At 44.1% G+C, this 25,616-nt stretch overlaps 1 protein-coding gene across 1 annotated transcript in view; it reads left to right on the top strand.

Moving 5' to 3' along the window:
- The first annotated feature begins 1,430 nt into the window (after window positions 1–1,430).
- LOC120924603 (von Willebrand factor A domain-containing protein 5A-like) overlaps window positions 1,431–25,616 on the top strand; it is an 82,578-nt gene continuing 58,392 nt past the window's right edge. The window contains exons 1-2 of the mRNA XM_040335594.1: window positions 1,431–1,470; window positions 21,189–21,256. Coding sequence (XP_040191528.1) covers window positions 21,202–21,256 — 55 coding nt within the window. The 5' untranslated portion in view covers window positions 1,431–1,470; window positions 21,189–21,201. The remainder of the gene's footprint in view (window positions 1,471–21,188; window positions 21,257–25,616) is intronic.

The raw sequence follows: 25,616 nt of genomic DNA on the forward strand, positions 1-25,616 counted from the left end.
CATTGCATATAGACAGACACGGTATATACATTATATATAGACATACGCTATATATAGATTACATATAGACAGACTCTGTATATACATTATATATAGATAGACCCTGTATATAGATTACATGCAGACAGACACTGTATATAGATTACATGTAGAAAGACACTGTATATAGATTACATATAGACAGACACTGTATATAGATTACATATAGACAGACACTGTATATAGATTACATATAGACATACTCTGTATATACATTACATATAGACAGACACTGTATATAGATTACATGTAGAAAGACACTGTATATACATTACATATAGACAGACACTGTATATAGATTACATGTAGAAAGACACTGTATATACATTACATATAGACAGACACTGTATATAGATTACATGTAGACAGACACTGTATATAGATTACATGTAGACAGACACTGTATATAGATTACATGTAGACAGACACTGTATATAGATTACATGTAGACAGACACTGTATATAGATTACATGTAGACAGACACTGTATATAGATTACATGTAGACAGACACTGTATATAGATTACATGTAGACAGACACTGTATATAGATTACATGTAGACAGACACTGTATATAGATTACATGTAGACAGACACTGTATAGGGATGAGCAGAACACCCCCCCCCCCCCCGTTCAGTTTGCACCAGAACCTTCGAACGGACCGAACGTTCGCGCAAACTTTATAACCCCAAGTTTATGGGACTCGAACGTTCGAAATCAAAAGTGCTAATTTTAAAGGCTAATATGCAAGTTATTGGGGGACCCGGGTCTTGCCCCAGGGAACATGTATCAATTCAAAAAAAAGTTTTAAAAACTGACGTTTTTTTCGGGAGCAGTGATTTTAATAATGTTTAAAGTGAAAAAAAAATATTTGGGAAAAATTCCTTTAAATATCGTACCTGCTGGGTGTCTATAGTATGCCTGTGAAGTGGCACATGTTTAGAACTGTCCCTGCACAAAATGAAAAAAGTCATTAAAAACTGCTTGCGGCTTTAATGTAATGTCTGGTCCCTGTAATATGGATGAAAATCATTGAGAAAAATAGCACGGGTCCCCCTCCCCCCAGGTCATTACCAGCCCCTTTGACCCTATATACTTTGAACAGCAGTATACAGGCGGTGCAAACACGACAGGGACTGTAGGTTTGTTGTTAAGTAGAATCTGTCATTTTGAACTGGTACATTTTTAAAGTGTAGCTCCAGACAAAAATCTATCTTTTTGGAAAACATAGAGAAGGGTTATCACCCCTGTAACATTTTTTTTTTGCTGTCTGTGTGCATCTGTTCAGAAGATTTCAATTCACTTTCTGTCCCAATGACAAATGTTTTTTTGATTTTTTTTTTTTTTTTTTTTTAGTGAAACAAGGATTGGTGATAAAGCATCAGTGGACAGGAGACACCTATTACAGAAGAGAATTTCCCTTCCTAGGGGTAGATTTCCTCTCACTTCCTGTTGTCTCCTTCCGTTTGCAAGTAGGAGTCGTTTGTAAGTTGGATGTTTGAAAGTAGGGGCCTGCCGTATATACTCTGCATAAATTTGGGCCCTAAGTGTTGGTGTTGCCACAACACTAAGTCCTCACAGTTAGTCTTGGCGGGCGCTGGAACGTCCTGCTGTGTGAACTATTATATCAAGAATTGTAATTACATGCCATTGTTGAACAGTGGTAGAAAAATTGGGCCTTTGGTGCTGGCGCTGGTGCCACAACTCTGTAAGCCCTCCCAGTTACTCTTGGTGGGCGCAGGAATGGGCCCTGCTGTGAAATATTAGATTAAGAATTGTAATTACATGCCCCTGTTGAGCAGGGGCAGAAAAATTGGGCCTTTGTTGTTGATGGGGGTGGTGCTGGTGCCACAACACTGTTAGCCCTCACAGTTACTCTTGGTGGGCGCATGGGCAGAAAAATTGGGCCTTAGGCACAGAAACCCCTCACAGATACTCTAGTTGGAGCGCACTAATGAGCCCTGCTGCAAAGTATTGCATCAAAAATTGTAATTACACGCCCCTGTTAAACAGGGGGAGAAAAATTGGGCCTTAGGCACTGGTGCTGGTGCCACAACACTGCAACCCCTGCAGGACAGGCCAGTAGCTCAATTACGTACTGTGCAAGCTCTGGCCAGTGATCCATCCTCAAGACCCAGTAAGCCAGAGGATTTTCGGTGGGAAAGGTGTCCAAGTCTGATCTTGCCCCTAGGTATTCCCGCACCATGTAAAAGAGACGCTGGCGATGGTTACTGGAACCAGTCATAACTTGGGGCTGCAGACTAAAAAATTGTCTGAACGCATCGGTCAGACGGCCACCTTCTCCACCGCTCCTTCTGTGACTGAACGAAGCTGCCAGCCAGGCAACTGACTACTATTATATTGCAGTAATAATTTTTTTTTTAAATGTTATCTACTGTGCCACCAAGATAGATGAGTGGTGGGTGGCACTGGGCACAGTGTACGCTGTACCCCTGACACACGCTGCCAGCCAGGCAACTGACTACTATTATATTGCAGTAATATTTTTTTTTTTAAATGTTATCTACTGTGCCACCAAGATAGATGAGTGGTGGGTGGCACTGGGCACAGTGTACGCTGTACCCCTGACACACGCTGCCAGCCAGGCAACTGACTACTATTATATTGCAGTAATAATTATTATTATTTTTAAATGTTATCTACTGTGCCACCAAGATAGATGAGTGGTGGGTGGCACTGGGCACAGTGTACGCTGTACCCCTGACACACGCTGCCAGCCAGGCAACTGACTACTATTATATTGCAGTAATAATTATTATTATTTTTAAATGTTATCTACTGTGCCACCAAGATAGATGAGTGGTGGGTGGCACTGGGCACAGTGTACGCTGTACCCCTGACACACGCTGCCAGCCAGGCAACTGACTACTATTATATTGCAGTAATAATTATTATTTTTTTAAATGTTATCTACTGTGCCACCAAGATAGATGAGCGGTGGGTGGCACTGGGCACAGTGTACGCTGTGATCCTGACACACGCTGCCAGCCAGGCAACTGACTACTATTATATTGCAGTAATATTTTTTTTTTTTTAAATGTTATGTACTGTGCCACCAAGATAGATGAGTGGTGGGTGGCACTGGGCACAGTGTACGCTGTGATCCTGACACACACACGCTGCCTAGCAGGCAACTGCAATTAGATTACAGAGAAAAAAAAAAGCTGACTGATATACTAGCCCTAAAAAGGGCTTTTGGGGTTACTAGCCCTAAAAAGGGCTTTTTTGGGGTGCTGTCCTTACAGCAGAGATCAGATGAGTCTTTCAGGACTGGAGTGGACACTGAAAACACTAGTCTAGCTATAGCTTTCCCTATAAATTCAGCAGCAGCAACACTATCCCTCCTCTCACTAAGAATGCAGGTTCAGAATGTGCAAAAACCTGTGCTAAAATGGATGCTGCCCGAGAGGTGGGAGGGTCAGGGAGGGAGGGTATGCTGCTGATTGGCTGGAATGTGTCTGCTGACTGTGAGGTAGAGGGTCAAAGTTTGCTCAATGATAATTAATAGGAGGCGGATCGAACAGCGCATATGTTCGCGCGCATCGGCGAACGCGCAAAAATCGCCGCAAATTATTCGCCGGCGAACAGTTCTGTACATCTCTACTGATCGATAGTGCGAAACGTCAGCTGTATGCCCCTGTCTTTGCTGTGATGTGTGGTGTTTGAATACTTTTACCAATAAAAGGCAACCGAGAAGGTTTTTCCAGAGTGCGGCTGTCCAAACATTTCTTTCTACAATTGCTTTGTGCATTGCCGGCACCTGGGTTTCTCAGAGAGGATACGGATTCATCCACAAACCCAATTGGAGCGGTGACTATTATCTCTACAATAAATTTTACTTTGTGGGCCAGATTCAGGTACATTAGCACCGGTGTGACGTAAGCCGTTTACGTTACACCGCCGCAAGTTTTCAGTTTTAGTGCCCGATCCACAAAGCACTTACCTGGAAACTTGCGGCGGTGTATCGTAAATATGTGAGGCGCAAGGCGGTCCAAATCGAATGGGCGGCTAACATTTAAATTAGGCGCGCTCCCGCGCCGGACCTACTGCGCATGCTCTGTTTCTTAACTCCCGTAATTTTTTCGAACGGCGACGCGCATAGCGTACTTCCGTATTCCCGGACGTGTTACGCAAACGACGTGAAATTTTAAATTTCGACGCGGGAACGATGGCCATACTTTAGACAGCAATACGTTTGCTGACTAAAGTTAAGGCACTCAAAACGACGACTAACTTTGCGACGGGAAACTAGACTAGCGGCGACGTAGCAAACGCGAAAAACCGTTGTGGATCGCCGTAACTCCTAATTTGCATACCCAACGCTGGTTTACGACGCAAACTCCCCCCCAGCGGCGGCCGCGGTACTGCATCCTAAGATCCGACAGTGTAAAACAATTACACCTGTCGGATCTAAGGGATATCTATGCGTAACTGATTCTATGAATCAGCCGCATAGATAGAAACAGAGATACTCCGTCGTATCTCCTTTGTGAATCTGGCCATGTATCTTTCTATCTCCATCTGATCGATCTTTATAAACAATGGCCCAGATTCAAGAAGCAATTGCGCCTGTGTAACCATAGGTTACACGGCGCAATTGCTTACTTGCTCCGGCGTAGCGAATGCTCCTGATTCAGGAACATCGCTACGCCGACTGCAGCCTAAAATCTGCGTGGCATAAGGCTCTTATGCCACGCAGATTTTAGGCTGCATTCTAGCGATGACCGCTAGGGGGCGCTCCCATTGTGATCTGTGTATAGTATGCAAATTGCATACTAACACCGATTCACAACGTTGCGCGAGCCCTGCGTACGCAAATTACGTAGTTTGCGTACGTCGGGTTTCGCGTAACGTTACACATCCTAATAGCAGGCGCAGCCAATGCTATAGGATACCTACGTTCCCGCGTCGCGAGATTTAAAATCTACGTCGTTTGTGTAAGTGATTCGTGAATTGCGCTGGACACCATTCACGTTCACTCTGAAGCAAATGACGTCCTTGCGACATCATTTGCCGCAATGCACGTCGGGAAAGTTTCCCGACGGAGCATGCGCTCTACGCTCGGCGCGGGAGCGCGCCTAATTTAAATGATTCCCGCCCCCGGCGGGATCATTTACATTGCGCGCGCTTACGCCGGGCAATTTTGCCCGCGCGCCCTCGCAATTTACGGAGCTACTGCTCCGTGAATCGAGGGCAGCGCAAAATATTTGCGTGGGCGCAGGGAAAAATCGTTGCCCTGTGCCTCCGCAAATAAAGCGCATATGTACCTGAATCTGGGCCAATATTACTTTGTATCTTTCTTCCTATCTGTTTTCAATTTATTTTTATTGGTTCTTTTCTTTTTTTTTTCAAGTACCAAAAATTTACACTTAAACACAATTCTATCACATTATGTATCTTTTCCTATTCATTATTCAATGTGCAGAATCTGATTAATATCTAAAAACCCCGGGGCAGATCCACGTAGCGTGGCGCATTGTGGCTGTAACTTACAGCGTATTTTCCTTATCCTGAAAGAATTTGCGCCGTAAGTTACGGCGGCGTAGTGTAACTTTGGCGGTGTAAGGGCGCGCAATTCAAATGGATGTGATGGGGGAGTGTTTTATGTTAATATGTCTTGACCCGAAGTAAATGACGTTTTTTTTTTAACGGCGCATGCGCCGTCCGTGGGGGTATCCCAGTGCGCATGCTCGAAATTAACCCGCAACAAGGCAATGCTTACGACGTGAACATCATTCTACGCAAAGCCCTATTCGCGAACGACTTACGCAAACGACGTAAAAAAATTCAAAATTCGACGCGGGAACGACTGCCATACTTAACATTGAGTACGCCTCATATAGCAGGTGTAACTATACGCCGAAAAAAGCCTTACGGAAACGACATAAAAAAATGCGCCGGCCGGACATACGTTCGTGGATCGACGTATCTACCTAATTTGCATACTCAACGCGTAAATCGACGGAAACGCCACCTAGCGGCCAGCGTAAATATGCACCTTAGATCCAACGGCGTACTAAGACATACGCCAGTCGGATCTAGCCCAGATTCAGGCGTATCTTGTTTTGTGGATACAAAACAAAGATACGCCGGAGCAAACTAGAAGTTACGCGGCGTATCAATAGATACGCCAGCGTAATTTCTTTCAGGATCTGGCCCCCCATTTTCAAAATTTCTCACATTATGTACCTCCATGTATTCTACTATCTTCCATTCTCATTCATCCTTTCATGCATTCATCCAACATCATCCTGGCACACACAAAAAAAAACACACACACACACACACACACACCATAACCCCTCTGTTTCTCCCATTCCATATTCATATTATATTCCCTTTACACTGATCCTTCAAGTTCTTCCTAATTTTCCATTCATAGGTATTCTTTCATTCTATTTGAGAGATGAAATTCATCCCATTTTTGCCATATTTCTGGCATTTGACTATTTATGTTTCCTTCTTCTCTTATCTGTCTTTCGATTATATTGGCCCAGATTCAAGAAGCTATTGGCCCAGATTCAAGAAGCTAGGTTGCGCGGCGCAATAGCTGTTTTGCTCTCGCGTAGCGAATGCCCCTGATTCAGGAACATCGCTACGCGGACTGCAGCCTAGGATATGACAGGCATAAGCCTCCTTATGCCTTCATATCTCAGGCTGCATTCTTGCGTTGTCCGCTAGGGGGCGCGGCCATTGTGATCGGCGTATAGTATGCAAATTGCATACTACCACCGATTCACAAAAGTTGCGCGGGCCCTGCGCACGCAAGGTACGGAGTTTCCGTACGGCGACTTTAGCGCAAGGTTGCTCCTGCTATAGCAGGGGCAGCCAATGCTAAAGTATAGCCGCCCTTCCCGCTCGTGAAATTTAAATTTCACGTCGTTTACGTAAGTGATTCGTGAATGGCGCGGAGCATGCGCTGTTCGCTCGGCGCGGGAGCGCGCCTAATTTAAATGATTCCCGACCCCGGCGGGATCATTTACATTAGGCGCCCTTACGCCGGGCTATTTAGCATAGCGCCCGCGCAATTTACGGAGCTACTGCTCTGTGAATCGCGGGCATATCAAAATATTTGCGTGGGCGCAGAGCAAAAATCGTTGCCCTTTGCCCACGCAAATATTGCGCGGATCTACCTGAATCTGGCCCATTGTATTTCGTTCACTTCACATATCCAATCTGATATGTTTGGGCTTTTATTTTCTCTACAATTACAAGCTATTTTAGTTTTTTCCCATCTGAACACTGGCCCGGATTCAGAGAGCAATTGCGCCTGCGTAACCATAGTTACGCAGCGCAATTGCTTACTTGCGCCAGGGTAACGAATGCTCCTGATTCAGGAACCTCGTTACGCCGACTGCAGCCTAAGATATGCGTGGCATAAGGCTCTTATGCCCGCATATCTTAGGCTGCATTCTTGCGATGGCCGCTAGGTGGCGTACCCATTGTGCTCAGCGTATAGTATGCAAATTGCATAGTAACGCCGATTCACAACGTTACGCGAGCCCTGCGTACGCAGTTTACGTCGTTTGCGTAAGGCCGTTTTTCGCGTAAGGCTGCCCCTGCTAATAACGGCCAATGTTACGTATACCCGTCGTTCCCGCGTCGCGAAATTTGAACTTTACGTAGTTTGCGTAAGTGAATCGTGAATGGCGCTGGACGCCATTCACGTTCACTTTGAAGCAAATGACGTCCTTGCGACGTCATTTGCCGCAATGCACGTCGGGAAAGTTTCCCGACGGAGCATGCGCTCTACGATCGGCGCGGGAACGCGCCTAATTTAAATGATTCCCACCCCCTACGGGATAATTTAAATTGCGCGCGCTGACGCCGGGCATTTTGCCGGGGCGCCCACGCAATTTACGAAGCTTCTGCTCCGTGAATCGCGGGTAGCGCAGAAAATTTGCAGGGGCGCAGGGCAAAAACGTTGCCCTGCGCCTCCGTAAAAAATGCGCAAAGGTACCTGAATCTACCCCACTGTTATTGATAAACACTGCGTCAAACTATGTTTTTTTTTTGAGAGCAGCAAATCCAGTTTTGAGTATTCAGTAGTGTAGTGGGGCAATATTCTGTGCTCTTTCATGGAGGAAGCAGAAGGATATTTATAATTCTCAAAAATGACTCCTGTACAGTTATTATCAACCAGTAGAAAAAAAAATGTATTATCACATTCCTTTAAAACTTGAAAAACAACTCTCAAAGGTTTCCCAGCAGCTTGTTCAATTATTTTTTAGCGTAAATGAGGAAATGTCAGGGAAATATGATCAGTGGGGTTTTTCAGGTAATTTAGCCATGTCCCAGCACTTGTCACCTGTACTGAAGAATGTGCCCAAGAGCATGCGCGTCCAAAAACGAGCCGTACAAGTTACATCTGATTGTACAGACTTTATTTAACCTCTGGTAGGCCTCGTACACACGATAGGTTAACCAGAGGACAACGATCTGATATACCGTTTGCATCGGTCCAAACCGATCGTGTGGGGGGCCCATAGGGTATTTAACCATAGTTTAGAAAAAAAAGCCAACTTGCTTTAAATTTAACCTATGGATTCCTAACCGATAGGTCAAAATCGATCGTTAGTAGGCACAAACATCGGTTAAAAATCCACGCATGCTCAGAATTAGATATGTGCATTCCCGTTCGTACGAATGTTATTTTCGTACGAAAATGTTCATTTTCGTACCCGCAGAATAATGGGCCAGATCCTCAAAAGAGATACGGCGGCGTAACTGCTGTTACTCCGTCGTATCCCTGGTCCTAACTATGGAACTGATCCACAGACTCAGTTTCCCATAGTTAGGACGAAGATCCGACATGTGTAATTGAATTACACTGTCGGATCTTAAGGATGCAATTCTAGGCCGGCCGCTAGGTGGCGAGGCCATTCCGGCCGGCGTAGAATATGCAAATGACCAGTTACGGCGATCCACGAACGTTCCGACGGGCCCGTCGCTCTAAATCTACGTCGTTTACGTTGAGTTCCGCCGTGTAAAACTAGGGCTAAGCCCTAGTTGTCTTAAGCCATGTTAAGTATGGCCGTCGTTCCCGCGTCGAATTTTAAATTCTACGTCGTTTGCGTAAGACGTCCGTGAATGGCGCTGGACGCCATTTACGTTAACGTCTAAGCAAATGACGTCGGAGCGACGTCAGTTAGCGCAATGCACGTCGGGTAATTTACCCGACGGAGCATGCGCAGTACGTCCGGCGCGGGAGCGCGCCTAATTTAAATGGGACTCGCCCATTTGAATAGGAACGCCTTGCGCCGGACGGATTTAAGTTACAGCGCCGCAAAATTCCAGGTAAGTGCTTTGTGGATCGGCACCTAACTTTAGAATTTTGCGGCGGAGTAACTTAAATCCGAAAAGTTACGTTGCGCCGCGGCTTTGTGGATAACCCCCAATGTGTACATACGAAAAGATTTAAGCACCAAAATACGAAAATGACAGGATTAAGAATGAGTCGCATAACGAACAACCGCAAATACGAACGAACGATCCGACGAAAATACGACAAAACGAAAAAGGCAAAAGAACAAATATGACATCTATAACAAAAGACTTGCATTCTGTATTTTGTTTGAATCCTTGTTCTGTTCGTATTTTGATTTTCAGTCGTATGTTCATATGACATCTAACAAAAGATTTTCATTCTGTATTTTGTTTGAATCCTTTTTCTGTTTGTATGTTCATAGGACATCTAACAAAAGATTTTCATTCTGTATTTTGTTTGAATCCTTTTTCTGTTTGTATGTTCATATGACATCTTATAACAAAAGATTTGTATTCTGTATTCTGAATTCCTTTTTTCTGTTCGTAATTTGGTTTCAAAATACAGAATGCAAATCTTTTGTTATAAGATGTCATTTTCGTTTTTTTGAATGGGCAGTGAGTGTAGTTAGTGAAGCAGCTTCTCTTTTGTGCTGAGTAGTACAGTAAAGCCAAATAAACTTTTCTGTGGATTTTCGTCTGAAGGGAGATCAGTTGGCCAGACTTTTGAACCCAAAAATGGTTTTCTGATGGAGTTTAAAAACGAACGAACGTTCGGTAAAACGATCGTTTTTATGTTTGTTGTTAAAAAAAAGTCTGACCAAGTATATGGGGCTTAACAATAGTTAATATGGATGAGCCGCGTGTTGAAAGTGCCGCGAATCCCGCGATATATATTCGAAAGTACAAAATGACGAAAATTCACGAAAATTATTGTCTAACAAGTAACGAACATGAATTAAACAGAATAACAAACCATTCCGCATGTACGAAAATAAAACGGTAACCAAAATACGAAACGATCGGAATTACGAAAAAAATCGCGTACGAAAAACGAACGGGAACGAACAGGAAAACGGGCGTCTTACGAAAAACGAACGGGAACGAACCTACGGAACGATACGAAACGGAACAAAAAAAAACAAGTCGACGCATGCTTGGAAGCATTGAACCGCGTTCTGACACGATCGTTTTTTTAACCGATGGTGTGTAGGCACGACGGACCATCAGTCAGCTTCATCGGTTAACCTATGACAACGGTCCATCAGACCGTTCTCATCGGATGGACTGATCGTGTGTACGAGGCTGTAAACTTATAAAAAAAAAATATCTGAGGACTTTGTAATACAATATGTTAGTTTATATCTTGTCACTTGTACTGGAAGACCCTTGAAATACATGTTGGTATACCAGACATTGCACCATTGTGTATAGGTATGCGGTAATTTTATTGGATCCTGGGCCATATTCTTATACATTTTCGGCGGGCGGCGCGTAAGCCATTTACACTACGCCGCCCCAACCTACAGGAGCAAGTGCTGTATTCCCCAAACACTTGCTCCGTAGTTTGGGGCGGCGTAGTGTAATTGGCCCGGCGTATCCCCGCGTAAATCCAAGGGGGCGGCTTGTATTTAAATTAAGCGCGCCCCCGATTCGAACGAACTGCGCATGCGCCGGGCTTAAAATAGCCCAGTGCGCATGCTCCAGTTCTCGGCGTAAAACGTCAATGACGCCGACGTGAGCGTCATTGACGTAAAGTCGTATTCAAGAACGACTTAGGGAAACGACGTACCCGACGGGAAAAGACGACGCGGACCCGACGCCATACTTAATATGGCGTACGTGGGACTGGCGTAAGGTTACCCCTCATATAGCAGGGGTAACCTTAGGCCCCATACACACCATATAATCTATCCGCAGATAAATCCCATCGAATGGGTTTCAGCGGATAGATTCTATGGTGTGTACACTCCGGCGGATATTTATCCGCGGATATTTCCGAATTCCAGCAGATAGATATTTGTCGACATGCACAGAATATCTATCCGCTGGAATCGGATCCCACGGATGGATCCGCTCGTCTGTACAGACTCACCGGATCCATCCGTCCAAAGGGATTCCCCGCACGCGTCGTAATGATTCGACGCATGCGTGGAATTCCTTATATGACAGCGTCGCGCACATCATAATCGCGGCGACGGCGCGACACGTCATCGCCAGAGGATTTCCGCGCGGATTTCAATGCGATGGTGAGTATACTCCATCGCATAGAAATCTTTATCCGCTGGACCGTATCCGCGGATAAATTCTCTCGTGTGTATGGGGCCTTACGCTTACGCAAACGACGTTAGCGATGGTTACGCGACGCAAATTTGTTCGGGAATCGGCGTATCCGGCTCATTTGCATAAACAAATGAGACCTGAACGTATACGCCACCTAGCGGCCGGCTGGGTAATTACATTTAAGATCCGACAGTGTAAGTGACTTACACATGTCGGATCTTAAGCGTATCTATGCGAAAATCATTCTAAGAATCAGTCGCATAGATACGCGGGCCAAAAAAGAGACATACGATGGAGTATCCTGAGATACTCCGTCGTAACTATACTCAGAATATGGCCCCCCTGTCTAAATTGGCCCTAGTATGTGTATGTATGAATGTGAGTTAGGGACCTTAGATTGTGAGCTCCTTGAGGTGATTGTACAATGTATATGTAAAGCGCTGAGTAAATTGACAGCGCTATATAAGTACAGGCATACCCCACTTTTAACCACTTAAGCCCCGGACTATTATACAGCTAAAGGACCTGGCCCCTTTTTGCGATTCGGGAACAGCGTCGCTTTAACTGACAATTGCGCGGTCGTGCGATGTGGCTCCCAAACAAAATTGACGTTCTTTTTTTCCCCACAAACAGAGCTTTCTTTTGGTGGTATTTGATCACCTCTGCAGTTTTTATTTTTTGCGCTATAAACAAAAATAGAGCGACAATTTTGAAAACAAATCTATATTTTTTACTTTTTGCTATAATAAATATCCCCCAAAAATATATAAAAAAAATTATTTTCCTCAGTTTAGGCCGATACGTATTCTTCTACATATTTTTGGTAAAAAAAATCGCAATAAGCGTTTATCGATTGGTTTGCGCAAAAGCTATAGCGTCTACAAAATAGGGGTTCGTTTTATGGCATTTTTATTAATTATTTTTTTTTTTACTAGTAATGGCGGCGATCAGAGATTTTGTATCGTGACTGCGACATTATGGCGGACACATCGGACACTTTTGACACTATTTTGGGACCATTGTCAGTTTTACAGCGATTAGTGCTATAAAAATGCACGGTTTACTGTGAAAGTGACACTGGCAGTGAAGCGGTTAACCTGTAGGGGGCGCTGAAGGGAGTGATTACTACTGTGTTACTACTGTGTGTGACGTCACTGATCGTCGTTCCCTATGACAGGGAACAGACTATCAGTGGCAGTCACACTAGGAAGAACGGGGAAAGGTTTGTTTACATTCGCCTCTCCCCGTTCTTCAGCTCGGAGACCCGTCGCGGGACACCTGCGGCGAGTGGGTCCTGCGGGCGCAGTCATGGAGCACAGGACCAGGTCGCGAGCGCGCCACGGGTGAGCTCTTAAAGGCGACGTACAGGTACGTGCTTGTACCCAGCCATGCCCTTCTGCCGACGTATATCGGCGTGAATGGGTCCTTAAGTGGTTAAGTACAGAGGGCCATATTCCCGTAGATTTCCGGCGGGCGTCGCGTAAGCCATTTACACTACGCCGCCCCAACCTACAAGAGCAAGTGCTGTATTCCCCAAACACTTGCTCCGTAGTTTGGGGCGGCGTAGTGTAATTGGCCCGGCGTATCCCCGCGTATTTCAAAGGGGACGGCTTATATTTAAATTAAGCGCGCCCCCGTTTCGATCGAACTGCGCATGCGCCGGGCTAAAAATTGCTCAGTGCGCATGCTCCAGTTCTCGGCGCCTATCAGTGCCCATCAGTGCCACCTATCAGTGCCCATCAATTCTACATATCAGTGCCACTTTATCAGTGCCAACTCATCAGTGCCCATCAGTGCCGCCTCATCAGTGCCCGTCAGTGAAGGGGAAAACAAAATTTTATGAAAGAAACTAAACAATGGGCCAGATTCACAAAAGAGATACGACGGCGTATCTCTGAGATACGATTGTCGTATCTATGCGCCTGATTCATAGAATCAGGTTACGCATAGATAGCCCTAAGATCTGACAGGTGTAATTGACTTACACCGTCGGATCTTAGGCTGCAATTCTAGGCCGGCCGCTAGGTGGCGATTCCATTGCGGTCGGCGTAGAATATGCAAATGACTAGTTACGGCGATTCACGAACCTATGCTTTACCCGTCGCTCTAAATTTACGCCGTTTCCGTCGAGTTACGCCGCGTAAAACTAAGCATGCCCTCTAGGTGGCCTAGCCAATGTTAGCCAATTAGGCGCGGGAACGCGCCTAATTTAAATGGTGCCCGCCCCATTTGAATTAGGCAGGCTTGCGCAGAGCGGATTTACGTTACACCGCCGCAAGTTTACAGGTAAGTGCTTTGTGAATCAGGCACTTACGCTGTAAACTTGCGGCGGTGTAACGTCCCTCTTTGATAAAGAACACATCTACCGTAACAGGAATGGGTCATTCCCAGGATCTGTCCACGATGCCCACATATTAAGGCAATCACAGCTCTACCACTATTTTGACACTAAAGCCCTGTACACACGATCAGTCCATCCGATGAGAACGGTTAACCGATGAAGCTGACTGATGGTCTGATGTGCCTACACACCATCGGTTAACCTCTTTACCACCGGGCTAATTTTTCAGATTCGGTGTTTACGAGACTAAAACAGTTTTTTTTTGCTAGAAAATTACCTAAAACCCCCAAACATTATATATATTTTTTTCTAACACCCTAGAGAATAAAATGGCGGTCATTGCAATACTTTTTGTCACACCGTATTTGCGCAGCGGTCTTACAAGCGCACTTTTTTGAAAAAAAAACACTTTTTTGAATTAAAAAATAAGACAACAATAAATTTTGCCCAATTTTTTTATATATTGTGAAAGATAATGTTACGCCGAGTAAAATGATACCCAACATGTCACGCTTAAAAATTGCGCCCGCTCGTGGCATGGCGTCAAACTTTTACCCTTAAAAATCTCGATAGGCGACGTTTAAAAAATTCTACAGGTTGCATTTTTTGAGTTGCAGAGGAGGTCTAGGGCTAGAATTATTGCTCTCGTTCTAACGATTTAAAAAAATGTTTTTTTGTTTTCTTATTTATTTTTATTTAGTTTTATAATTTTTTACACTGAAATAAAAACAAAAAAAAATTATCACTTTTATTCCTATTACAAGGAATGTAAACATCCCTTGTAATAGAAAAAAGCATGACAGGTCCTCTTAAATATGAGATCTGGGGTCAAAAAGACCTCAGATTTAGGCTTAAATGCAAAAAAACAAAAAAAAAAAATAAAATAACAAAATTGAAACTGTCATTTTTTCAAATTACAAAAAAAAAAAAATGTTTCTTTAAGACGCTGGGGGGGACTGACGTTTTGACGTCACTTCCGCCCAGCAGAGCTATGGGGACGGGTGAAGGAGATTTTTCCCTCACTCGCAACCCCAGTCAACAGCCGAACTCACCCGATCTCCTCCGCCGCTACCGACGGCTCCGGTAAGCGGCGGAGGGCGCGGGAGAGCGGCGGGAGGCCTCTCCCACCACCGATAACGGCGATCTCGCGGCGAATCCACTGCGGAGACCGCCGTTATCGTGTACACCGCCGCCCACTGAAGAGATGGATATCTCGGTTGTGGCAGCAGCTGCTGCCGTTACCGAGATATTCATCTTTAAAAACAGGACGTCTTTTAGACATGGGGTGGTGGTCAAGAGGTTAAATAACCGATCGTGTCAGAACGCGGTGACGTAAAACACAACGACGTGCTGAAAAAAATGAAGTTCAATGCTTCCAAGCATGCGTCGACTTGATTTTGAGCATGCGTGGGTTTTTAACCGATGCTTTTGCATACTAACCGTCGGTTTTGACCTATCGGTTAGGCGTCCATCCGTTGAATTTTAAAGCAAGTTCTTCATTTTTTGACCGAAGGATAACTGACCGATGGGGCCCACACACCATCGGTTTGGTCCGATGAAAAGGTCCTTCAGTCCGTTTTCATCGGTTTTGACTGACCGTGTGTACGCGGCCTAACAGAATAACCAGAGGCTTCTTCTATAGTCTATGGGCCGAGCATTTAACCGGAAATGTACGATTGCTGCATCATACAGTTTATCTGCTTGTCGAATCTTCTTAGAACTTTCGACAGACACCATAAGCCTTCAATGACAGATTCAACGTTTGTATGTTTTTCGCTGCTTCGTCGAATCTTCGTCATTCATGTCGAATAGTCTACCCCAACACTGTCACTGTCAACACTGGGCCAGATTCAGATACGAGATACGACGGCGTATCTCTGAGTGCGGGCCGTCGTATCTATGCGCCTGATTCAGAGAATCAGTTACGCATAGATATCCCTAAGATCCGACCGGCGTAAGTGTCTTACACTGTCGGATCTTAGGCTGCATATTTACGCTGGCCGCTAGGTGGCGCTTCCGTATAGTTACGTAAGGAATATGCTAATTATGTATTTACGCCGATTCAGAAACGTACGTCCCGCCGGCGCATTTTTTTACGTCGTTTACGTAAGGCTTTTTCCGGCGTAAAGTTACCCCTGCTATATGAGGCGTAGCTAATGTTAAGTATAAACGTCGTTCCCGCGCCGAGTTTTGAAATGTTTACGTCGTTTGTGTAAGTCGTTCGCGAATAGGGCTTTGCGTAAGTTACGTTCACTTAAGGCTTTGCGGCGTAATTTCGAGCATGCGCACTGGGATTCTTTCACGAACGGCGCATGCGCCGTTCACAAAAAACGTAAAATACGCGGGGTCATCTTAAATTTAAATAAAACACGCCCACAACATCCTAATTTGAATTAGGCGGGCTTACGCCGCCACACATACGTTACGCCGCCGTAACTAAGGGCGCAAGTTCTTTCTGCATACGGAACTTGCGCCCAAAGTTACGGCGGCGTAGCCTGCATATAGATAGACAAATCTATCTGAATCCGGGCCACTGTCTCTATAATGTCAAATCTTTCCTCTTTATGTAGAATTAAGCATATGGGGACCCAGCAGCTTGTCATATTCAGGAGTCAGATTTTCATTTAACGTCACATTCTCTGCATATGTGAACTTCAGATTTAGTTGTCAACCATCTGATCATTTCCTCTTGTTAGGGGTAGTGGAAATTTTCTTGACACTGCTGTCACTGGAACTTTCCTGATGTCTGGTTTTCTTGGCTCTTGAGAGGAGCTGTTTTCATGCAACCATCACTGCTGTCACTTGAGTGTTACTCAATGCAGGGGGTAGATTCACATAGATTAGCGGATCTTTAGATCCACGTAATCTGTGTGATTTACGATCCGCCGGTGCAATTTAGCGAGGCTAGTGCAGTATTCACAAAGCACTTACCTCGAAAATTGCACCGTCGGATCATAACTCCCCCGGCGGAATTCAAATTCCGCGGCTAGGGGGAGTGTACAATTTAAATCAGGCGCGTTCCCGCGCCGATTTAACTGCGCATGCGCCGCCGGCGAAATTACCCAGTGCGCATGCTCCAAATGACGTCGCTAGGACATTAGGTAGGTCATTGTTTTCGGCGGCAACGTCAATTGTGGCCATCCGTATTCCAGACCGACTTACGCAAACGACGTAAAAATTTGAAACTCGGCGCGGGAAAGACGGCCATACTTAACATTAGCTACCCCTCATATAGCAGGGGTAACTATCCGCCGGAAAAAGCCGAACGCAAACGACGTAAAAAAAAAGCGACGGGCGTTCGTTTCTGAATCGGCGGTTCTCCTCATTTGCATATCCGACGCGTAAAAGACCGAGGCGACACCTAGCGGCCGGCGGGAGATTGCAGCCTAAGATCCGACGGTGTAAGTCACTTACACCAGTCGGATCTAAGGGAGATTTATGCGGAACTGATTCTTATGAATCAGTCGCATAGATCCGACCGTCGGATCTCAGAGATACGACGGCGGATCAGGAGATACGCCCTCGTATCTCTTTGTGAATCTGGCCCAGTGCATGTAAGTTTAGTCTGCAGCCTTCTGTATTGCTATCTATGGAATTGACTTGATTCAGAGTTAAATGGAGTTTTCTTCTCTCTTGACTAGTGAGCCTTCATGACTCTTCTTCTTCGTCACTTGCCAAGATGGTGGAATTCTGTGAAATACAGATCTTCTGAGAGATTTACATGACATTAATAACATGTTTAGCATTGTATGAGGGTTAGACCAACCATGTTTTTGTTTATTCCTGATAAGCGAGACTTGGTGGGCGACCTCTCGATAGAAGGATTGCTTGCTTCTGGGACAACGTTGTCTTTTGGGCACCAAGAAAAACACAAAGATACTTTTAAGTTGCTGAGTTTTTCACTTTACGACATGTAAAATTACCTCCTATTGTTTACCATAAACTAGGGTGACCACATGCCTCGGATTGGATGGGACAGTCCCGCATTTAGCAGGTCTGTCCCGAGCACATTCATTCCAGGACAATACAGTGTCCCGGAATGAAACTGACACAGCCACCCCCGGGCCAATCTGATGCCCCCAAAAAAGGCCGCCACATCACAGCTTTACTCACCGACAGTACTTGTCCTGGCCGGGAATGCCTGGAGGAGCACAATCCTGCTTGTGATTGGAGAAATCATAAATCCCGCCTTTTGCGTCCAATCACTGTGCTGTGATTCGTTACACCATAAGCTGATTTTTGGGAAGGTAGGGTGTCCCTGAATGGTAGTTTGGAAATGTGGTCACCCTACGATAAACGTGGCTGGTTTTAACAATCCCATCCTTCCTGCATCCTGAATCCTTCATCATCAAGAGAATCACAAAGCTAGGTACAGTTATATGGAGTATTATAAGTTATATTTGCTTGTACAGGAGTGTAGCACTACCCACGTAGAAGCTGCTGGTTTAGATTTGGGCCTTGCACTTTACCTCGCTCTTCGTTAACTAGGGAATGAGATGAGAGTCTAAGAAACTTCAATGTCCACACAAGTTGTAAATCCCTTTTCTGTCAGGGTTTATTTCACACAAACTTGTATAGGTAGAGGGATGGAGGGTCAGGGGAAGGTTCAGGCACACGATACAGATCACTGGGGAACTTTCTACGTTTCAAAAAGTCACACTCACCACTTTCCTCAGAGTGGGTATTGCTCACCCGGATAGGCCCCTCTCACTAGCCTAGCAGCCGGGATGAAGCACGGACAAAAAAAATACAGCCTCTGCCACAGACCTTTCTTTGAAAATAGAAATGAACTGCCACAGGATTTAGTACCCGGATTTCCAGGCGTACAGTTTAGAGCCTTTAAGCCAGTGGTTCTCAACCTGGGGTCGGCACCCCCTTGGTGATTTGCCAGGGGTCACCAAATCCTGAGCTGTTCTTGAAACCCGCACCGCCAGCCTTTTTGCGGCCGCCCAGCAGGGCTGTCCCTGGAGCCTGTGCCACCCACTCAGCCTCTTCGCAGCCACCCATTCAGTTCACGGCATGGCTGGGGGGCAGAGACTAGAGGTCAGCTGACTTGTGAGGAATGTGAAGTAGGAGGGGCTGGAGGAGACCCTACCCCTGATTTTGGGATAGGTGTCACTGCTGCAAGACACCACAATATCGGAGACACAGTTATTAATATGAGTAACGTGATTATAGTAGCCATTAAAAGTCCCCACTGCAGTTCTTAGATCAGCAGATGACCTTTATCAAGAGCACCCAAGTTGGATGATCATAACCCCCCCCCCCCTGCACTGCCACTCATGCCATTCCCCCCACCCACCACGGAGTAAGAGAAGGAATAAAAATAAATAGAGAATACATGGATTGGAGAGAAAAGAGGGGAAGGAACAAAGAAAAAGGGAGAGAAAGAATAAGAGAAAGAACAAGAAAGACGGCTAGAGAGAGGGATGAGGGGGAAAAAAACAAGAAATTAGGATAGAGAGAGATAAAAGGGAAAGAAAGGAGAACAAAGAGAAAGAGGGGAACATCCTAATATGTACCATAAGGGGTTATAATATTGTACGAGTGGAAGGGACTCGGGAGAGCTAAATGTCCACGGGTTAGGGGGCGCAAATTACTTGCCTTGGCTGCTGAAAATAATGTTAGGGGTCCTACAACCCTTGAAATTCTATCAAGGGGTCACGGCACTAAAAGGTTGAGAATCACTGCTTTAAGCCGACCCGGCAACACTGTAAGGCATCATAGAATACGGTGCATCCTCCAATAAAGTTACCAGGCCTCTCCAGAGATACCAGCCTTCCGCTTGGTCCTCCCCAGGACAGGTCCTCCCCTGGTTTCCTCCATTGAGTGGCTTCCTCCCGCAGGACAGACATCACCTTCAAAGTGCAGGCCCCAGTCAAGACAACTGGGCCTACCTGGCGGAAATGCAGCCTCGGGCCAATGTGGTCCCAGGGCTGAAAATGGATCATTACATACCTCGAGCCAGGAGGGCCACGAAGCAAAGGATCCTGAGAAAATGGCTTCTGCCCCTTAAGTATCCTTCCCTAGCATGCCCAGTGTGAAGACCACTCCTACTGAGCTGTTCCTGGGGAAAAGCGGCCTGCTACTTTCTAGCTGGCGCTGCTTTAAATTTAGAGGGTAGTCTGAGAGTTAGTTGACTGTATGATTTTTTACTAAATGTGGGCCTCTGTTCCAGCCATGGCTGTACTGTGAGTGACCACTATTGTTGTCTGGGGTGTTATTCTCACTCCAGGCCGAGGGTGGCAGCAGTCAGGTCAAGGTGTTTTGGGTGTTCCCCTTCAGCAGCCAATCAGAGGGAGTTGATCGTCCCGCTGTGCATGCTGGGGAGGAGTACTTAAGGGACAGACGTCATTAGTTCGGGGTCGTCATCACCGATCCTGGTCTGTCATCCAACCACCCCCCTTTTCTGGCCCTCCTGGCCGGGGGTGCGTGTTCCAGTGTTCCTGGCTCCGGGACCACGTTGGTCCGGGGTTGTGATCTACTAAGTAGGTAGTCAGACTGGGTCTACGTTTGCAGAGTGGTCCTGTGCTGTCCGTCCCGAGGGAGGAAGCCACTCGATGAAGAACCTGTCTTGGAGAGCACCGAGCACAAGGCTGGAATCTCAGGAGAGGCTTTGAACTTCATTGAAGGACGCACCATTACTGAAAGGCTGAATCATGGTCGCATGTCAGTTCTGAGTTCACAAGAATTTATGCAAGAGAGATCCGGTAACTTATGCCATTTTTTTTTTATTAAAGGGACAGTACACCTTTTGTAAACAATGCATACTGTCCCTTTGAGAAAACAAAACAAACAAAAATGTGGGGTCCCCATTAATTAATACCAGAGCCTTATCCAGGCATGCAGGAAAAGTTGGGGGCAGTGAACCATATCGTAAGGTTGAGAACATATCTACCACATGTTCTCAACCTTTCGGGGGGAACCTTGCATAAGAAGGTTGCAACCCCCCCATTTTAGGCTCCTTGTTTCCATGTTGATAGGAGCACAGGCCTCATCCCACAAAAGGGATGTGGGGCCTGCGGCCGGGGGGGGGGGGGGGGGTTTGATATCAGAATCCTGTAATCCCCTTTAGGATAGAAGGGCCCCTAGATATTGGCCTGAATGAGTACAGGGTACAGAGTCCTGCAACGTTAGAGCCCAGGCACTTAACCCATACAGCACCGGAATGTCAGCTCTGTGAAGAGGACCTGCAGCCATACAATCTGACACTTATTGTATTTTTTTATTTCCTTTCAGATAACCTGCAATAATGCCGCCATTTCCCTCATATTGTGGCCTTATCATTGCAGCTTCCCGCCAGCCAGGTGAGTGTATGGCAGGTAAAAAAAAAAAAATGATTGAGCTTCGAGGGTCATAGCTCGATGACCTGGGGTTACCGGGACCCCACATTTTGGGGGTAGGTAGAAGAAGTCTTACCCCACCACTGCTATGCTATATGCTATAAGATAATCATTTATTATTTATCTATTTACTGTGAAATTACTGGTTGGAAGTTAAAATGTTAATTAACCCCTTGCCACCCTGGAAAATTCGGACACTCCTCTCCTACATGTAAAACTCATGTTTTATTTTTTTGCTCGAAAATTACTCAGAACTCCTAAACTGTTTTTTTTAGCACAATAGAGAATAAAATGGTGGTAGTTGTAACTTTTATGTCACACGCTATGTGCACAGCAATTTTTCAAATGCGTTTTTTTGGAAAGAAACAGTTTCATGAATATAAAAAAAAATTTGGTGACCAGGTGGTCTCCAGTCATCTCTATGACCGTCGGAGGCCCGGGCGCGACGTTATGACGTCACGTCCGGCTGGTGGAAGTAAACAAAGACAAGATCTCGGCTGGAAAGAAAGAGATCTTTTTTTTTTTACTCTCAATCTTTCCAGCCTGGAGAAGCGATGTGGGGTCCTATAGACCGTACATCTCTCCATAAAGAGGACCTATCATACACTATTCCTATTACAAGGGATGCTTACATAGAATGCATTAAGAAAAAAAAAAAAACTTCTGCCTTTACAACTCCTTTAATTAAAAAAAAAGCTTTACAATCACTTTAATTTATTGAAGTAAGCTAAGCACTGACTTGGAAATCCCTTATTTCTTTAAAGACAAGTACAGTAGGTGGATTCAGAAAGAGCTAGGCCGGCGTATCAATAGATACGCCGACCTAACTCGGAATCTGCGCCGTCCTAAGTTTAAGTGTATTCTCAAACTGAGATACACTTAAACCCAGTGGCGGCCCGTCCATAGTGGGCGCAGGGGCGCCGCCCCCCCAAAGCTACTCATCAAAAAAAAAAAAAAAAATGAAAAAAAAAAATGAAAAAAAATAAAAAAATGTCATTTTTTTTTTTATAACATGTCCCTTTAAGTGTGTGTGGGGGGGGGGCGGAGCGCCGGCCACCGAGGTGCTGTGGGAAGCATGATGTCATCGAAATCGTGAGATTGGGCAAGCCGCAAGCAAATCTATCGGCTGGCTTTTATACTGCCCACGGAGCGCAAGGCTCCACGCTCGCACAACCACTCTGTGCTGGATGTGTCCTGTTGGTGGTTAGTGATTGGCTGGTCCATAGGACTTAGGGCGGTGCTTTTATCAGACCAGCCAATCACTTCCGGTTTTCTCAGTGACTCATCCTGGCTAGTCTGAACATCGGGACATCTCACTGAGCTGCTAGCAGGTAATTAGGCAGAGAACTCTTGTGTTGTGCTGTCAGAAAGTGCAGCAGCAGTGTCCTGTGTGTAGAGGATCTGGGATGTAGAAGGAGGGGGAGTACAGTGAAGGGCTGAGAAGCTTTTAGCACATTTCCTGGGGACAGTAATATGGATGGGGCTGCTAGTGTTATTACACATCTCCAGTATGTGTAACACGAGGGTTCCCCCCAGCTCTGCAACCTCCTAGAGTCATGCAGCTCATGCTGTGTGTATAGGTCTGTATTCTCTCATCTCTCTCTCTCTCTTCTATATCTCTCTCTTTCTATTCCAAATCTATCTATCTATCTATCTATCTATCTATCTATCTATCTATCTATCTATCTATCTATCTATCTATCTATTCTATATCTATAGCTAGCTATCTATTCTATATCAGCTATTCTATGTATTCTATATCTATCTATCTATCTATCTATCTCTCTATATATCTATCTATCTATCTATCTATATATCTATCTATTATATCTCTATCTATCTATTATCTTAATCTATCTATTCTATATCTATCTATCTATCTATCTATCTATTGATTATATATCTATAGCTATCTATCTATCTATCTATCTCTCTCTCTATATATCTATCTATTGATTATATATCTATAGCTATCTATCTATCTATCTATCTATCTATCTATCTATCTATCTATCTATCTATCTATCTATCTATCTATCTATCTATCTATCTCTATATATCTATTATCTATCTATCTATCTATCTATCTATCTATCTATCTATCTATCTATCTATTATATCTCTATCTATCTATCTATATCTATCTATTTCTATCTATTATATCTATCTATCTATCTATCTATCTATCTATCTATCTCTCTATATATCTATCTATCTATATCTATCTATTATATCTCTATCTATCTATCTATCTATCTATCTATCTATCTCTATCTATCTATCTCTCTATATATCTATCTCGATCTATCTATTATATCTCTATCTATCTATCTCTATATATATCTATCTATTATATCTCTATCTATTATCTTAATCTATCTATTCTATATCTATCTATCTATCTATCTATCTATTGATTATATATCTATAGCTATCTATCTATCTATCTATCTATCTCTCTATATATCTATCTATCTATTGATTATATATCTATAGCTATCTATAGCTATCTATCTATCTATCTATCTATCTATCTATCTATTTATTATATCTCTATCTATATCTATCTATCTATCTATCTATCTATTTCTATCTATTATATCTCTATCTATCTATCTATATATCTATCTATCTCTATCTATCTATTATATCTCTATCTATCTATCTATCTATCTATCTATCTATCTATCTATCTATCTATCTCTCTATATATCAATCTCTATCTATCTATTATCTATCTATCTATCTATCTCTCTATCTATCTATCTATCTATCTATCTATTATATCCCTCTATCTATCTATCTCTCTATATATCTGTCTATATATCTCTATCTATCTATCTATTATATCTCTATCTATCTATCTATTATATCTCTATCTATCTATCTATTATATCTCTATCTATCTATCTATTATATCTCTATCTATCTATCTATTATATCTCTATCTATCTATCTATTATATCTCTATCTATCTATCTATTATATCTCTATCTATCTATCTATCTATCTATATATCTGTCTATATATCTATTATCTATCTATTCTATATCTATATCTCTATCTATTCTATCTATTTATTATCTATCTATCTATTCTATATCTATCTATTTCTATCTATTTATCTATCAATCTATCTATCTATCTATCTCTCTATATATCTATCTCTTGATTATATATCTATAGCTATCTATCTATCTATCTATCTATCTATCTATCTATCTATCTATCTATCTATCTATCTATCTATCTATCTATCTATCTATCTCTATATCTACCTATTATATCTCTATCTATCTATTATCTTAATCTATCTATTCTATATCTATCTATCTATCTATCTATCTATCTATCGATTCTATCGATTCTATCTATCGATTCTATATCTATAGCTATCTATCTATCTATTCTATCTATCTATCTATCTATCTATCTCTCTATCTATCTATCTATCTATTATATCTCTATCTATCTATTATCTATCTATTCTATATCTATATCTCTATCTATTCTATCTATCTATTCTATATCTCTGTCCGTCTGTCTGTAAGCCCAATCACGGGTGAGTGACGTTGGGGGAGGGGGGGGGGGTGTTTGTGATTTTGTTTGCGCCCCCCTAAAAAAATGGAGCACCAGCCGCCACTGCTTAAACCTAGCTAAGATACGACAGCCTGCGCCGTCCTATCTTAGGGTGCAATATTTAGGCTGGCCGCTAGGTGGCGCTTCCATTGAGTTTGGCCTAGAATATGTAAATCACTAGATACGCCTATTCACGAACGTACGTGCGCCCGTCGCAGTAAAGATACGCCTTTTACGTAAGGCATTTTCAGGCGTAAAGTTATTCCATCAAATAGCTAGACTAGTCATTGGGGTAGATTCAAAGAGCAATTGCGCCTGCGTAACCATAGTTACGCAGCGCAATTGCTTACTTGCCCCGGCGTATCGAATGCTCCCGATTCAGGAACCTCGATACGCCAACTGCAGCCTAAGCTATGAAAGGCTTCTTATGCCATCGTATCGTAGGCTGCATTCTTACGATGGCCGCTAGGGGGCGTTCCCGTAGTGGTCAGCGTATAGTATGCAAATTGCATACTGACGCCGATTCACAACGTTACGCGAGCCCTGCGTACGCAGTTTACGTCGTTTCTGTCCGTCGGGTTTCGCGTAAGGCTGCTCCTGCTAATAGCAGGGGCAGCCAATGCTACGTATACCCGTCGTTCCCGCGTCGCGAAGTTTAACTTTTACGTCGTTTGCGTAAGTGAATCGTGAATGGCGCTGGACGCCATTCACGTTCACTTTGAAGCAAATGACGTCCTTGCGACGT

This window comes from Rana temporaria, chromosome 1, assembly GCF_905171775.1.
Source record: "Rana temporaria chromosome 1, aRanTem1.1, whole genome shotgun sequence".
Taxonomy (NCBI): Eukaryota; Metazoa; Chordata; class Amphibia; order Anura; family Ranidae; genus Rana; species Rana temporaria.